The following is a 15,613-nucleotide window of genomic DNA, read 5'->3' as shown; positions in this document are numbered from 1 at the left end:
TTTGGCTACAGATGTTCTTCTGCCAACCCATGGATGAAACATAGCTGAAAACAGAACAGTCCAGTGTTAATGGACTAGTTCATTTAGGAAAACCATTAAACAGGGATGTCTACTAAAGCTGTTGGACTGGTATGTATGACCTTAAAGGGCCTAGGAGATCTTCCTGGCAGGCAGGGACAACCAACAAAATTGGTTCCTTAGGATTATGCAGTTCCTGTAGGGGTCTTGAAGTAACTGTTGTTCTTGCCTTCAGGATTTGTGAACACTCTTAAAGAAAAATATCAAAGGCAGAAGACAACATTTCTTAAACTGAACATCTGTTCTGCTTAATATTGATCCTTACATTTGATTTACATTAATGAGAAATGGCAATATGGATATTTCATATTATTTGTGAAAATGCCCTGTGTTTTTTCATATACCACACTGGGAAGAGATCAGGATTGTATTACAGTTCTAATTAAATTTTATATGTACGAAATCAGAAATTAAACAGACATATAGAATTTATAAGAATCTGTTCAATTGTTCTAGATTAGGAGTGAGACCCAATAGTCATGACTGTGTCTGTTCTGTGATTCCATACAAGAAATACAGAATTAGGTATTGGCCTATGAATTCAGCATCCTGGAATCTTTTTATTTATTTTTTTGCAGTCCTTAGCGCTGCAAATGGTTTCAGGTCTGTAGGCTATGCTTGACGGTCTCTTCAAAACTGTAGGTGGGAAGTGTCTGGAACTGAGGTAAGTAACTAGTAGAATAACAGACAATCCTAAAGAAAACAAAGTTTGAGTCCAATGGCACCCTTAAGACCAGGAAAGTTTTATTCAAGGTATCAGCTTTCACTGGGCAATCATCATCATAATGGCAGGTAGTGAATCTGGGGAGCCAGTCTCCGGAAGAGTACAGCAAACAACCCAATCTTCTTGTGAATTTGCTGCAGGCAAGCAATTGATCTCCAGTACAAAGGTGCGAATAAAACGAGGAATGGATCACAAAAACCAAAGAATTAGGTCAAATACAGTGCCTGGAAGCAGAAGAAGCAGAGCTGCCAAGAGCCACCTTGAGCCTCCAGACAAAGATTCCATCTGCCCACCCCCCATATGACCCTGAGCCAAACCAAATATCTTGGATGGCTGTTAGCATGCGTCTATAGTAATAAAAGGATCCAAATGTCTATCTGTTTGTCATTTGTGGCACGGATAATTCATCAGGAAATAAAACTAGGAAAGTCAAAATTGGGCCACCAGCTTCAGGATGATCATGGGAATTCCAGGGCCAAAAATGAAAGGAATGGGAATATCTTGGCCCAGGTTATCTCCAGACCACCATGCTATTTGCAATAGAAACTAAGGTCGGGTAGTGGTTAAGGTGTTGGACTAAGATCTGGGAAACCAAGGTTCAAATTCCCACTCATGCCATGGAAGCTTGCTGGGTGATCTTGGGCCCATCACTCACTCTCAGCCTAACCTACCTCACAGGGTTGTTGTGAGGATAAAACAGAGGAAAGGAGAATGATGGAACTTGCTTTGGGTCCCCCTTGAGGAGAAAGGCAGGTTAAGTAAATAAATAAATAAATTCTAACTTCTGTTCCTCCTTTGTTACCACTGACACAGATTAACACTTATTATCATGTGGAGGGGGAGAGGAAGCATCCTTTTACTACTTTAATAGTTTATGGGAAAATATTAATTCCCCCCTTCAGTCCATATTATTCACAGATGTTTGCTTTGCTTCTATACTATTAAATACGTTCTAAGTTGTCAACCAGGATGAGAGAAGGTGGCACTAATATTGAGAAATAAGGGGGGGGGGATTAGAAGTTGGGGTAGGGTTTTTTTTTTTAACCACAGACTAACAAGGTTGCCCTGGAAAGATCTGGCTGTGGGTGGAACTAAAGGCAAAAGGAAATCATAGACCTTGTTAGGAGGCTGCATCCTGTCCTGGCTGGTCTTCCCTTGCTCCAGTGCAGGCTTGGCTGATGATGGGTTTTGCAAGTTTTGATCAGCAAGTGGGTTTCCTCCACCTCCCAGTAAACTTTGCGAAAAGGCAGAGGAGCTCTTTGCTGTGTTCTGCTTTCCCTGTGCCCCTAGTGGCTGCAGTCAGAACTGCGCTAGGCTATTTTTTTAAAAAAATGCCTTCCCTGAGAATACAACATGTAGTAGGCATCAGGGGCCCTCCGGCTGACTTGGGCAATGAATCTTGTCCCCCCCAGTCCCCCTCTGTCAGCGGCCCTGGATTCTACCTATTGTGATGAATGACTTCTGGGTATACTGGGCCATATTGATTACAGTTTTGCTGCTTAGCTGTTGTGCAAAGGAGCTCAGCATATAGGTTACAGTTACACATAAAACCGGGAATGGATTTTGAAGAACAAGGGAATGGGATTACTATGGGCTCTGCAAACAGAATGAGGCTAGGTCCTTCATCTGGGTAGATATACTTAAAGATGAACTGGGAGACCAATGAAATATCCCCACCCCTAACTAGACACAATCCCAACTTTCTTGGTTGCCGGAAAGGTACAGGACAGCAATCTTCCAGTCACTAGGTAATACCACTCAGTTAGCCTTATCTCTCAATTTTATTCTTTTCTACTTACGCATGCTTACTTGAGAACAATTGCCAAGAAAAAACATGGGAGTGAGTTTAATATGGTCTCTGTAAGTAGAAAAAGGATGCAATCCTTCTTCCTGGTAGCAGGCTCATTGAATAAAAGGGAATTTGCAACTCATTAAATCTGCACTGGGGTGGTCCGGAAGAACAAAACAGCCCTGAAAAAGCTCTCATTCCAATCTTAGGAAGCGTCATTCTCATTTGGGGGCTCTCATTTCAAACTTCAGGGACTGACTGTGCATTCCTAAACTGGTTTACTCAGAAACAGTCCCATTTTATTCAATAAGGCTTACTCCTAGGAAAGAGGATGGCAGCTTCTCTTTTCCTATTCCAGTTCTTTTCATTTTTGTCCCTGGAATTCCCATGATCATCCTGAAGCTGGTGCTTCAATTTTGACTTTCTTAGTTTTATTTCCTGGTGAGTTATGCCTGCCACAAATGGACAGACAGACAGAGATGTGGATCTATGATGACCTGGCCCACTTCCCTCCCTCAGAGGCAAGATTTCCCCTCCATTTTTCTCTCCTTTTCTGATTGAGCAGCCCTATTTATTGATCTTTTCTGAAGAACTATGACTGCCCCACCAGTATGAAATTTCACTGCTGGCTCAGCCCAGGAACCTGAGGAAATGGTCTCCCTCTTTAACTACTGAAATGGCACTCGTGGATTATTAAAGTTCAAAAATAACAAAATATTTTATTCAACATAGAGGGGAAAGGTAAAGTGAAATCAGAGGTAAAATTTCTGAGTTGAATCAATATAGGCACAGACTACAGGTTATATGCTTCAAGCAACTGAGAGTTTCTTAAGCTTTTCACAGTAACTTGTAATTTTTAAGATGAGAGGCTTTTGTTGAGTGTTTCCTAAATACTCCAGTATACTTTATTGAGTGTATTTGACTTTTTGGTTTCCAGAAGACAGGGATATGCTATCCAGTGCCCAAATCCATTCACTAAACACACCAGTACTCTTGAGGGGTTTTCCCTGACTCTTCAGGATTTAGAAGGCAGTTTCTAAACACAGCAGACCAGGGATCTCTCCTCTCTTCTGAGCTATCTCCCTGTTTTAACTGGGTAGGGAAATTCTTCTCTCACTAGAAGATCTATCCCCTTTTTCTGGCCTGAGTGGGAATCTTCTATGATCTACCCACTCCTCCTGCCAAACTCTCCAGTTCTCCATCTGTGTTAAACTGCTCTCAGTCAGGGCTAAACACAAACTCTGTCAGTACTAAACCCTTCTCTGTCAGGGCTAGACTCAGGCTTGTCAGTACTAGACTCTTCTCAGTCAGGGCTGAATTCAGACTCCATCAGCACCCAACTCTTCTCAAGTCAGACTCTATTCTCCTCAACATTCAGTTCTCAAGTCTTTCTCTGCTCAGCTGATGTGAACCAATCAGATGTCTTGGAGCAGCCTATCACTCCAGGTGCTCTGGCTCTGTGAGGAATTAGCCCTTCACAGTCCATTACCTGATTACATAGCACTTATAAGATTTCAAAGTGCAGTCCATCACAAGATCCTTTTATTATTATAGGTGCATGCTAACAGCCAACCAAGTAATTTGTTTTGTTAGGATATTTGATTTGGATCAGGGTCATATGGGTGGGTCCACATGGAATCTTTGTCTGGAGGCCCACAGTGGCTCTCCACAGCCCTGGTAGAATCGCCTTTAAAAGTAATTCGTTTTGGAAGATAGATTTAAACATGGTTCCAGAGACAATAATTATGTGTGTGCAGTAGTGACATCGCAATATAAGGGACAATAGGCATGCCTAAAAGCCACATGTGTGTTAAGTAGTTTTGTGCAGCCCTTACCTATTGATATCTGACAAATGACTGAATGATTTGGTCTGATTGTTGATAAATCAGTGACATATTCATTCCTGGTGATCACATAGGGTTACCAACTCTAGGTTGGGAAATTCATGGAGAATTGGGGGGTGAAGCATGGGGAGGGTGGAGTTTGGGGAGGGGAGGGACTTCACATGGACTTCGCCCTCCAAAAAAGCCATTTTCTCCAGGGGAACTGATCTGGACATCAGTTGTAATTCTGGGAGATCTCCAAGCCCTGAGGTGGGCAATCGCGTGATCACAAGCAGTCCGAGTCCCTCAGAAGCTCAGGCACCCCTACACAGAACACACCCCAGACGCTCTGCAGTGAAATTCGATGTCAGACACAGAGGTTCCTCGGCAGGCAAGTCCATATGTAAACTGTTCCCCAGAAAACAAAGACTTAAAACAATGAAATTAGATGATTTGAGGATGAAACACCTCCGGTTCTTTGTATTCAAGGGCAGATTTGTATTGGTTTCCCTATAAGAAAAAAACAACAACAACACTGCAAGTAAGCAATTATCAAATATTGTTTTTCAGGTTTAAAACAAACCTTTGTTTATTTGAATGTGTAAAGTACTCAGGAGGGAAAAAAGAATACAATAATGTTGCAGTACAGACAACTTAGACCATAACAAGCTCATCAACCTCTTAATTATCTCTTTCCAGCCTCCTAATTATCTCAGACTTTGATTTTTTAAAAAAATTGTTCCAATTGTTTTATCCAGGTGATGGTTACATGCAAACTGAATACAGCTACTTCTGATCATTGTGTTTTTGGAATTACAGACCACCATCCAAGCACCGTATTCCCACCAGGAGAATGGGATAGCTGAGACGTCAGTCCATCTGCCACACTCAAGAGTCTCTGGTACAGATGAGCTGTTCTCATTGAATAAGACTCCAGGACCTGCTTTAGCCTCATCCCAGACATATTCAGTCAGTGGGATAGGAAACCTAGAGCATCAGAGACTGTGAGAGAAATGAATATATTTAATATTTTTAAAAGCCATTTTTGTACCCAGCTTTTCATTTCATGTTCTTCTCAATCCAGTCTTTGAAAGGGATTACTCGGGTGTAGCCAGTGTAGAGTTCTAGACTGCATGTTTTATCATAGCCCCAGCTCACCAGGCCCATGAGATGCCAAGTCAACTCTGGAGATAACTTTCCTGGTAAAGGTATTGCTGCAATCCCTCCTGTCTCAGAAGGACAGATATTAGAAAAGGCAGCTGGCTGTTGTTTGGCACAAAACATACTCTCGGTGACGCTGACCTGGATTCCATTTTCCTCATACTGCTGCTCACAAACCAGTGAGTCCACAGTCTGAACAGTTCCCATGCGGATTGTGTCATTCTTGTAGTTGGGATCTGCAATATCTGTCAGGATCTTCCAACCAGTGACCACTATTTGGAAGTCATCTGCAGGCGGGTCAATATCACGCATTGATGCCAGGCATATTGGTTGGACTCGGCTGCTGATTTTGGCTTTGTCCAGAAGTTTTATGATAGCAATGTCAGAATCGAGCAATATAGGGTCATAGTTAGGATGCACTATAATGGCTGAAATCTAAGAAGGAATCAAGAAAAATGTGAAATAGCAAAGAGCACAGATGTAGCAATTCACTGTCAAGCAATTTACCTACTTATTCTCCATTTCCTAACATTTACATGGCATATAAAACTGGTGAACAGCCAAGGTATCTGGAACTTCCATTATAAGGGGACTCTGTTTTTCATATTGATTTATGACAGCCATTTAGAAAGATTTAAAATGGATGATGTTACTGATTAGGAAATAAAATGGCCATGATCTTAATAGTTGATCAATAGAAATTAATGAAGGACAGTGAGACAGAGAATCTCAACCTTTCATTTAAACTCCCATTTCTGTAGGTAAAATCCAATATTCTGCAATCAGAATATCACTCCATCATATATTAAATTGTACAAATATGCAGAGATTATACAGTTAAAAGACAAAACTCTCTACATAATTTGGATTTCTTAGAGATTAGCTGCAGGAAAGAAAGAAAATTGTATTTTGGAAATGCAGAAACTGCAGTTGAAGATAAACTGAGGATAAGAAAAAAATACAGCATTGTGCAGAACCCCTTGGTTTGGGAAGGCTTGTAGCATGTACTATGTGATCGTTCTGCAGAATACTTCACTGACAAAATGAAAGTGAACATTTTGGATGTGATCCTAATTAATATAGTAATGACAAGAATGAAAATGTTTGGACCTTCTGATTATGAAAGGAGTTTCTGACAACAAACACTGGCTATTAGATTTCCTGAATTATTATCCTATTATATATTCATATATTTCTACAGGGAATAAGGTCTGTTATAATAATCCAGACGTCTACTCACATTTTGACAGCCAGAGAAATCCTTCCAACAAAAATGGACAGGAACAATGATGCTTAATCAAGAGTTTAGTTCTATGCTTTCCAATTTTCACTGTTGTTTCAAAAATGATTTCCGCAGCCAGAAAGCTACTGGCTGCCTGCCTCACAAAGTATCCTCACTAATTACCATTGGCATTAGCCAGTAGGCTTTAGCAATATTATCTGAGACACCAAATGTTTGAGAGTAAACGGCCATCAGAATGAATGGGATGTGCTGGTGTAGGAGGTGTATACTGTCATTATATGTTCATCAATGAACATAAACATCTACCAAGTACCTTGCTCTGGTAGATTTCATTAAAAAGCTACTTCAAAAGCAAATAAAAATGCCCGGTGGGAACAAAGCAAATAATTTCTGAAACTCAAATCCTAAATTCTCTTGTCCAAATCAGTGCTTTGGACTTAGCTTCTATACTTGCCTATACTTACCTATACTTGCAGCCTCAGAATTTCTTTTCCAAAAGCCCTGCAATTCTGTTGGCTTTAGCACTCATCCTCAAACACAGTCATTGTGCCTGAACACCTTACTCACCCGTAAGTTCTGTATCGTCTTTTCATCTCTGTCATCATCTCTGTAAAACTTGCCAAGGACTACTTTGAGATCCGCTGTTTTTAGAACTGTGACCTTCCCCAAATTGGTAACGCAGTGAGATGCCACCACTACTGTGCGTTCATTCAGCAAGGCGCCACTGCAGATCAGTATCCATGCTCCCTTTTGGTGACTGGGGGTCTTCACCCCGTTGGCTTTCCTATAGATGGCTGCTTGCCATGGCCATCTGAGAGTGGATGCCTTTTGAAGAGTGGTGTTTTCTAACTTCCCACAAACTGCCAAAAGTGGGAAAAAATCATCTTGTTAATACTTCTGTTAATCTTTTTAAAGTGACCCAAATCCATGTTCGAAATACCACCCAACAGCCAAACTGCACGGTGTGGCAGAAAAAAAGTTGTACAAAACAGTAGCTAGCTGATTTTCAAAATTCTACCCTCTCCTAATATCCCACAATTGCATTTTATTTTGGAGACAAAATGTGTTTTAGTATCATTTCAGATAATGAATGCTTAGCTAAAATAGGTTATAACAGTTCTAATTTTATAAACTTCTTATACACTTCTGCTTTTATGTACTTCTTATACCACCCTCAATGGACAACAGACAGTGAGGAAGCAGCAGGCCAGGTCTTCTCATTCTTGTGAACATTTTTTGAATAATGTATACATATGATGTAAATGAATGTCTAAAGGGAAGAGTATCTTCCTGCCCTGCCCTGGATAGCCCAGACAAGCCCAATCTCATAAGATCCTGGAAGCTAAGAAGGGTTGACTCTGGCAAGTATTTGGATGGGAGACCTCCTTGCAATACTAGCAGTCAGGAGGACCGGGGCAGACTTTATTCAGCCACCTCTCTGAATACCCTCCATGTCCCCAGTAGGGGTCAGTCATCAGAGGTTGTCATGACTTCCAGGTACGCGCACACCCGTACATATGAAAAAATTTAAAAACACCCCCCCAAAAAGAGTGTCTTCCTCATTTTATGGTTTACTAGGGGAGAAAACGGTCATAATAGTGATATACTTATTCATATGCCCATCACTTGTTTAAAAAGGAATGGGATGGGGGGGTATATTTTAAAAAAGTACACAGTGTTGCAATTAAAGAAAGCTGAACACTTTCACATATGCTGAATAAAGCACTTTCAGTCCACTTTTAATGGACTTTAGCAATCGTTTGTAAGTGGATTTTGCCATTTCACACAGTAAACTCCAGTTACTAAGTGCATTGAAAGTGAGTTGAAGCATGTGTGAAAGTGTCTAAACTGCCTTCTTTATCTTTCTGCTCTCTGTCGTTTGAAGTATTTTTCTCCCAGCCTAGCTATGGCATCAAAAGTGAGTCAGGCTGGAAAGAAAACTGCTTAAAATTAACAGTGTGCATTGGATAAAGAGTGACAAGGCAAAGTTTCATTCCCTTTCATACACACTCAGTTTTCTCAGATATGAATTCAGTAACTCTAGTCAATTTTGGTATAACCTTTTATAGTTGGTCCATAGAAGTTCATAGGAAGTTGAACAATAAAATGAATAGGGCAGGCTTTATTCAGCCACCTCTCTGAATATCCTCCATGTCCCCAGTAGGGGTCAATCACCAGAGGTTGTCATGACTTCCAGGTACGCACACACATGTACATATGAAAAAATTTTTAAACACCCCCCCAAAAAGACTGTCTTCCTCATTTTATTGTTTACTAAGGGAGAAAACGGTCATAATAGTGATATACTTATTCATATGCCCACACCTTGTTTAAAAAGGAATGGGATGGGGGAGTGGCTATCTTTTAAAAAAGTACACAGTGTTGCAATTAAAGAAAGCTGAACACTTTCACATATGCTGAATAAAGCACTTTCAGTCCACTTTTAATAGACTTTAGCAATTGTTTGTAAGTGGATTTTGCCATTTCACACAGTAAACTCCAGTTGCTAAGTGCATTGAAAGTGAGTTGAAGCATGTGTGAAAGTGTCTAAAAGTGTCTCTGTCGTTTGAAGTATTTTTCTCCCAGCCTAGCTATGGCATCAAAAGTGAGTCAGGCTGGAAAGAAAACTGCTTAAAATTAACAGTGTGTATTGGATAAAGAGTGACAAGGCAAAGTTTCATTCCCTTTCATGCACACTCAGTTTTCTCAGATATGAATTCATTCTGCTTCTGGTATTAATATCAAGATGCTTATAGTATTAATATTTGAAGGGAAATCTTTGTCGGCTTTGGACTGAATCCAGATTCATAAGATGGGAACAGTCCATTTCTAAACAAACTTTTCATTAAGATCTAGACATGACAAACACAGAATGGTGAGAACAACATTAACAGTTAGCAATTCTATAGTGTTCTTTCAGTGTTCCAAGCACTTCACATGCATTGTCATAGTAATCTCTACAGCAGCCCTGTAATATAGGTCACTATGACTATTTCCATATTGCAGATGGGAGACTGAGGCTGACAGAGAGAGAGAGAGCAGCCTGCTTAAAGCCATCTAATCAGTGTGTGGATGAGATGACATTGAAACTGGCAACCTCTTGAATCACTGCTCAGTCTCTTAGCCACTCTGCTCCATGAGAAAAAGTGATGTACTGGAGATGTTGCAGATTATGGTGATGGCGTAGCGTAGTGGCTAAGGGTGTATCGTGAAAAGATGTGTCCTTGGCTTCAGCGGTACCTCAGCCACAAATGCACTGTGTAGTGTTAGTCAAGCATCTGTTTTTGCACCTTTAACCCTGTACCCCGCTATCTGCAATATAGAGATAATAGTGACCTTTTTATGGGTCTTTTCTAAAGATTATCAAGATAATATATGTGAAACACTTCAAATGCAGCATGTACATGCTGAGTATAATTAAATTGTTATTGTTAACAAGTAAGTATGCTTTAAGCATTTTAATAGCAACAACACAATTACTTCTTTTGTCTCGATTCCCTCTTACTTGGAATGCATGAAGGCGCCCGCCCACTCCATTTTCCTGTTTTAAGACAGGTTCTCCTGCTACTTCCCAGGCGACGGTAGAAGGGGGAAATGCAGTCATACTGAAGCTGTGTGTGAAGATGCTGGAAGCCTGGTGGTAGCTCACCAAATGGCAGTGATGGCTTTTTGGTTGGATATATATCCAGTTTATGCTTGCTAAATGCAGATGAATAGAGCCGATGCAAAGGAGTCTCTCTGTTTCAGTGCATAAGGAATATGAGAGTATAAAACAACATGGCCCCAGAATGTCATTACTGCATTTTTATCAGCATTAGTACCACTTATGAACAAAATTTCACCATAAATAGGACCTCTAGTCTAGATATATAATCCAGAGAATGTTGGACCATGCTTTAATCCTCATGAAGAGTTTAACTGTGTTCTTATGTTCACTGATATCATTGTCCCCAATACAGCACAGCATTGGCTGGGCTTAAACCAGTGGGGTTAAGTGTGCCTAACCAGTGTTCCCTCTAAGCTGAGTTAGTGTGAGCTAGCTCAGTTTTTTAGCCTCCGGCTCACACATTTTTGTCTTAGCTCAGGAAGGATGACTCCCAAGCAAACTAATTTATGCAGCAGCCAAATTGCTCACTCACAACTTTAATGCCAGTAGCTCACAAAGTATATTTTTTGCTCACAAGACTCCATAGCTTAGAGGGGGCACTGTGCCTAACTGTGCTAGACTGAGTCTAATGAGTCTTCAGCACATATACTTTCCTTTGATTAAGTCCTAAATTAACAAATAATCCAACAGAAATCAATCAGTGTAATTCCCAGAGTGTTTCCTTTTATACATGTGTCAAGAGACTCACAAATAAAGACTGCTCTTCTAAACGGTTGAGAGTTGATTTCATTGGCAAAGATTTAGGGTCTGCTTCATCTACCTACACCCTACTTTTCATGTTTATTTTTTCACTTCTTGGGGGGGGGTTGAATAGAAAATGCTCATTCTGATGTGACTAGAGAAAAGGGGCATAATAAGTATAGAATATCCAGCATAAAGAGAAAATAATGCCCAACTGCTTGATAGAATTCCTTCTGACCCCTAATGCCAGTGACATACTCCTCCATTCCTGACATTTTCTTGAAGGTTTTGTTGTTGTTGTTACTTCTGTTCTGAGCGCTCCCCCATGCAGTGGCCCTGCTTGCGTAATTCAAATTCATGAAATAAATAAAATTTGTGCTATGAAAGAAATAAGCTCCCCCATGCAGTGGCACTGCTTGTGTAATTCAAATTCATGAAAGAAATAAAATTTGTGCTATGAAAGAAATAAAAATTGAGCTGCGGTGGCTCAAATGGTTAAGACACTGAACTGCAGACTGTGGAAGGTCAGTAGTTCAGCAGTTCGAGACCCGAGTGTGCCGCATGATGGAGTGAGCTCCCGTCTCTAGTTCTAGCTCCTGCCAACCTAGCAGTTCGAAAGCAAGAAATTGCAACTAGATAAATAGGTACCACTTCGGTGGGAAGGTAACAGCGTTCCGTGCGCCTTGGTGTTTAGTCATGCCGGCCACATGACCACGGAAACGTCTTCAGACAGCGCTGGCTCTTCGGCTTGGAAACAGAGATGAGCACTGCAACCCTAGAGTCGGACTCGACTGGCTTTCGAGCAAGGGAACCTTTACCTTTACTTTACCAGCAGGTTTTAAAAGAAGGAAGACCCCTGAAGCACAGTGAGGTGACTGTAGGTTCCCATCACAGAAGAGCTGCTCTGAAGGAAGAAGCCCCAAACCTTCAAAGCTTATAAGCAGCACTGAAGCACTAAGACCCATTGTCCTCAGTCTGACTTTGCTTCCAAGTACGTATCATTAAGACTGGACTGTACTGTAGTGAGTTTTTTGGCTTGTTTGCTGGATGAGCTGCAGCAGAGAATCCTGTTAATAGGATGCTGGTTAGAAACACTATGTAAACAACTTATGGGATCTCCTCTGTCATATGAAGCCCAAAATAATCATAGCACTTAATGGATTCAGATTTGCTTTGATCACTTCGGTCACATTTATGGTTGTTCTGATGCAACAGAACTAACTCAGGGGCACCCAATGAAATCAATAGGCAGTGGATTCTGGACCGACCAAGTACTTCTTCAGGCAATGCATAATTAATTTCTGGAACTCATTGCAGGGGTGGTTTTGGTCAACAGGAGCTGCCCCAGGCCCTGTCTGTCCATGGCCCCAGCTGCGATGGAGGGAGGAAGGGAGAAAAAGAGCAGACTCCTGCCACTGCCATTTGCACCCATCCTCCTCAGGGTCTGGGCCACCTGCTCACTGTGACAACCACTTGCAATCACCCTTTCCAGGGCTTAGGCAGCCAGTTCAGCAGTGGCTGTTTGAGCTTGCTCCATCCAAGGCTTGGGCAGCCAACTTTTGACAAGGCTCCAACCTGCCTCACACAGGGTGGGGCAGCCCCTTGCTTGGATCTGGTAAGGGGCCAGCAGGTGGCCGGGGTTGTGTGATTGTGATTCTGGATCCTAAGCCTTGACTTTTGCCCAGTGCTCCAGAATTACTAAGACTGCCCCAACTCACTGCCATGTGCCACAGGATATGGTGATAGCCACTAGCTTAGTTGGCTTTAAAAGGGGATAAGACAGGTTCATGGAGGAGAGACCCATTAACAGTTATTAGTCATAAGGACTGAATGAGAATTTCATCTCAGCTCCATCTCCCTTCGCAGCTTTTTATATATTGGGTTTCACACATCCAGACTCTAATGGAGCTATCATTAGAGTAGGATTTTCCTGGGACTTCTTGCCTGGTTCATTATTTGTTGCAATGCCAAAGATGTGTTTATGCAGAGCTGCCACATCACCCATCAAAAGGGAGTGAGATTAAAGGCCAAGCTAGATGACATGATGTACACGGGGTCATGATGGGGATGCTTAGTGCCATTTTGCTGCTACAGTTCATTCATTTACTAACAGTGCCAAGGCCTGTTTCTACTCAGGACCATGGAAAGGGGGAAGAAGGTGCTGCTGTTTCTCCTATGTGCCATTTTCTAGACCCAAAACACCTGGGGTGGTGGTGTCCCCAGAGACACAGTGTTGTCTTGTTTGGCCCTAAGAATACAAAATTCCAGGGGAGTGAGGCAAGTCCATCTCCCTTCGCAGCTTTTTATATATTAGGTTTCACACATCCAGACTCTAATGGATCTATCATTAGCCTAGGATTTTCCTGGGACTTCTTGCCTTGTTCATTATTTGTTGCAATGCCCACCGACATAAGATGTGTTTATGCAGAGCTGCCAAATCACCCATCAAAAGGGAGTGAGATTAAAGGCCAAGCTAGACGACGGGGACACCATGTGGATGCTTAGTGCCATTTTGCTGCTACAGTTCATTCACTTTACTAACAGTGCCAAGGCCTGTTTCTACACAGGACTAGGGGGAAGAAGGTGCTGCTGTTTTTCCTATGTGCCATTTTCTAGACCCCAAACACCTGGGGTGGTGGTGTTCCCAGCGACACAGTGTTGTCTTGTTTGGCCCTAAAAATACAAAATTCCAGGGGAGTGAGGCAAGGTTCCACCAGGGGTAGTAGCAGCATAAGGGTACTAATTAAACATGTTTGGTATGTTCTAAATGTGAGGGAGGAGGCCAAGAAGGAATCGTTGGGTGCCTGTAGTGGCTCTCAGCATCTCTTTGCTCATGTGATGATCTCTAACCATATGTGATCTCTTAGCTGTAATCTTGGATGCTTGCGTTTAATGGGTCACTACCCCAACAATCAGCTGACATTTTGGTAACAAGAGTGTAGTGCATACAAAACACTTCATGGGACGACTATCCAACTGAACTAACACACACGCACAAAGAAACAACATTTCATTTTAACACTGTAGTTAAAGTATTGCAATCTCACCTTGACTGAACCTGCATTGGGAGTACTTTCTGCCTCACCAGGTCAGAGATCTTTGGCTCTCTGCAAGCTAGAAACACAATGATGCACAAACCTTTACCATGTTCAGAGTTTTGAATGTTATGCTTCAGATCCCCGTCCACCCTTTCCTGTCACTAACAATAATGGTTTAAAATGAAAAGCAAAATGTATGCATATAGCAACTACCGGTATGTACTGAAGGGGAGAATTAGATTATCAATCAATCAATGTTTATTTACGGTCCAAGACCATTGATCAAAGAAATACATATTCATTAGGTACAAACGAATTTGCTTTCAGCTCAAAAGATATTTAGACATATAACCTTAAAATCATTAAAAGTTTAAAAATCAATTGTATCAAAAATTATAAAATATCTACAACTGAACTAATTATGAGTTGTGTGGAAGGTAGATAAGGGTTATGCTTGATCTTTATTGTGGAATTTTACCAAATGTGAGCAGAATTTAGCTATTTGTCTAGAGATTTGCTGATTTTCCTCTATCAAAAGTCTCTCAAGATTGGCACTATCTGCATCAAGTGCTGGTCTATCTAAGAAGGGGGTGATAAGCTTGTCCCTGTAAGCTTGATGAAAAGGGCAGCAGAAGAACATGTGGAGCAACGATTCCACTTCTCCAATAGAACATGGGCAGCACCTGTCTTCATATGGTATCTTTCTATATTTCCCTTCTAGGGCCATAGGGGGAATAACCGCACAATGAGCCAAGGTATGGCACATCCAGATAAGTCAGGTATTTAGCCAAATTCATTACATATCTGGAGTCATTGTGGGCCAGGAAGGAAGGAGCTCGATTTAGTGCTCTAGATCACAGATCCTTTGTTTAATTATACTTCTCACCTGTATACTATTTTGTGCTAATAAATCCTCAGGCAAGTGTCCCATTTTTTCGAAGTTAGTCTTGGCCCTTCGGATCCACCTTGGCTGATAAGAATCTTTATTTATTAGGGGGAGAAGTCCTTTTGTATCTGAATTGATCTTGAGCCATTGGTATACAGAGGATAACAATACTCTGGCTTCTAGAAGATTGACAACATCTTCAAAGCTAAGGAATTTCTGAAACGTCAGCTAGGGCCGGGGGAAGAACTTAAAGATGAAGAAACCAAAGCAAGTGACTCTGTTACTTCTGGAACGGACGAGGACTCTGTGGGCGAAGCAGGTGCGGGAGCGGGAGCAACGAAAACTGTATATGACTTTAGAGATAGAAAACCGAAGTAAGGGCAGAAGGACTCTGTAAATCGTTCTTTGAAGTAAAGAAGATGCTCAAGAAGTACTCTCATAAAAACTAACTTACTAATAAAGAAGCTGTTTAAAACAAGAACTTCACAAGTATATTGTGTTACTAACACTTGTATTACTTACA

At 41.4% G+C, this 15,613-nt stretch overlaps 1 protein-coding gene across 3 annotated transcripts in view; it reads right to left on the bottom strand.

The window, feature by feature from the left end:
- Positions 1-5,100: 5,100 nt before the first annotated feature.
- PAMR1 (peptidase domain containing associated with muscle regeneration 1) overlaps positions 5,101-15,613 on the bottom strand; it is a 96,807-nt gene continuing 86,294 nt past the window's right edge. For all 3 annotated transcript variants that reach the window (XM_015426632.1, XM_015426633.1, XM_015426634.1), the window contains 4 exons: positions 14,214-14,280; positions 10,324-10,556; positions 7,386-7,678; positions 5,101-6,010 (listed from right to left, as the gene is read on the bottom strand). In XM_015426632.1, the coding sequence (XP_015282118.1) occupies positions 5,474-6,010; positions 7,386-7,678; positions 10,324-10,556; positions 14,214-14,280 (1,130 nt within the window). In that variant the 3' untranslated portion in view covers positions 5,101-5,473. The remainder of the gene's footprint in view (positions 6,011-7,385; positions 7,679-10,323; positions 10,557-14,213; positions 14,281-15,613) is intronic.

Source organism: Gekko japonicus, unplaced genomic scaffold, assembly GCF_001447785.1.
Source record: "Gekko japonicus isolate JY-2015 unplaced genomic scaffold, Gekko_japonicus_V1.1 scaffold2020, whole genome shotgun sequence".
Classification (NCBI taxonomy): Eukaryota; Metazoa; Chordata; class Lepidosauria; order Squamata; family Gekkonidae; genus Gekko; species Gekko japonicus.
Note: the sequence above shows the minus strand (reverse complement) of the source record. Positions and strands in the feature narration are given on the sequence as shown.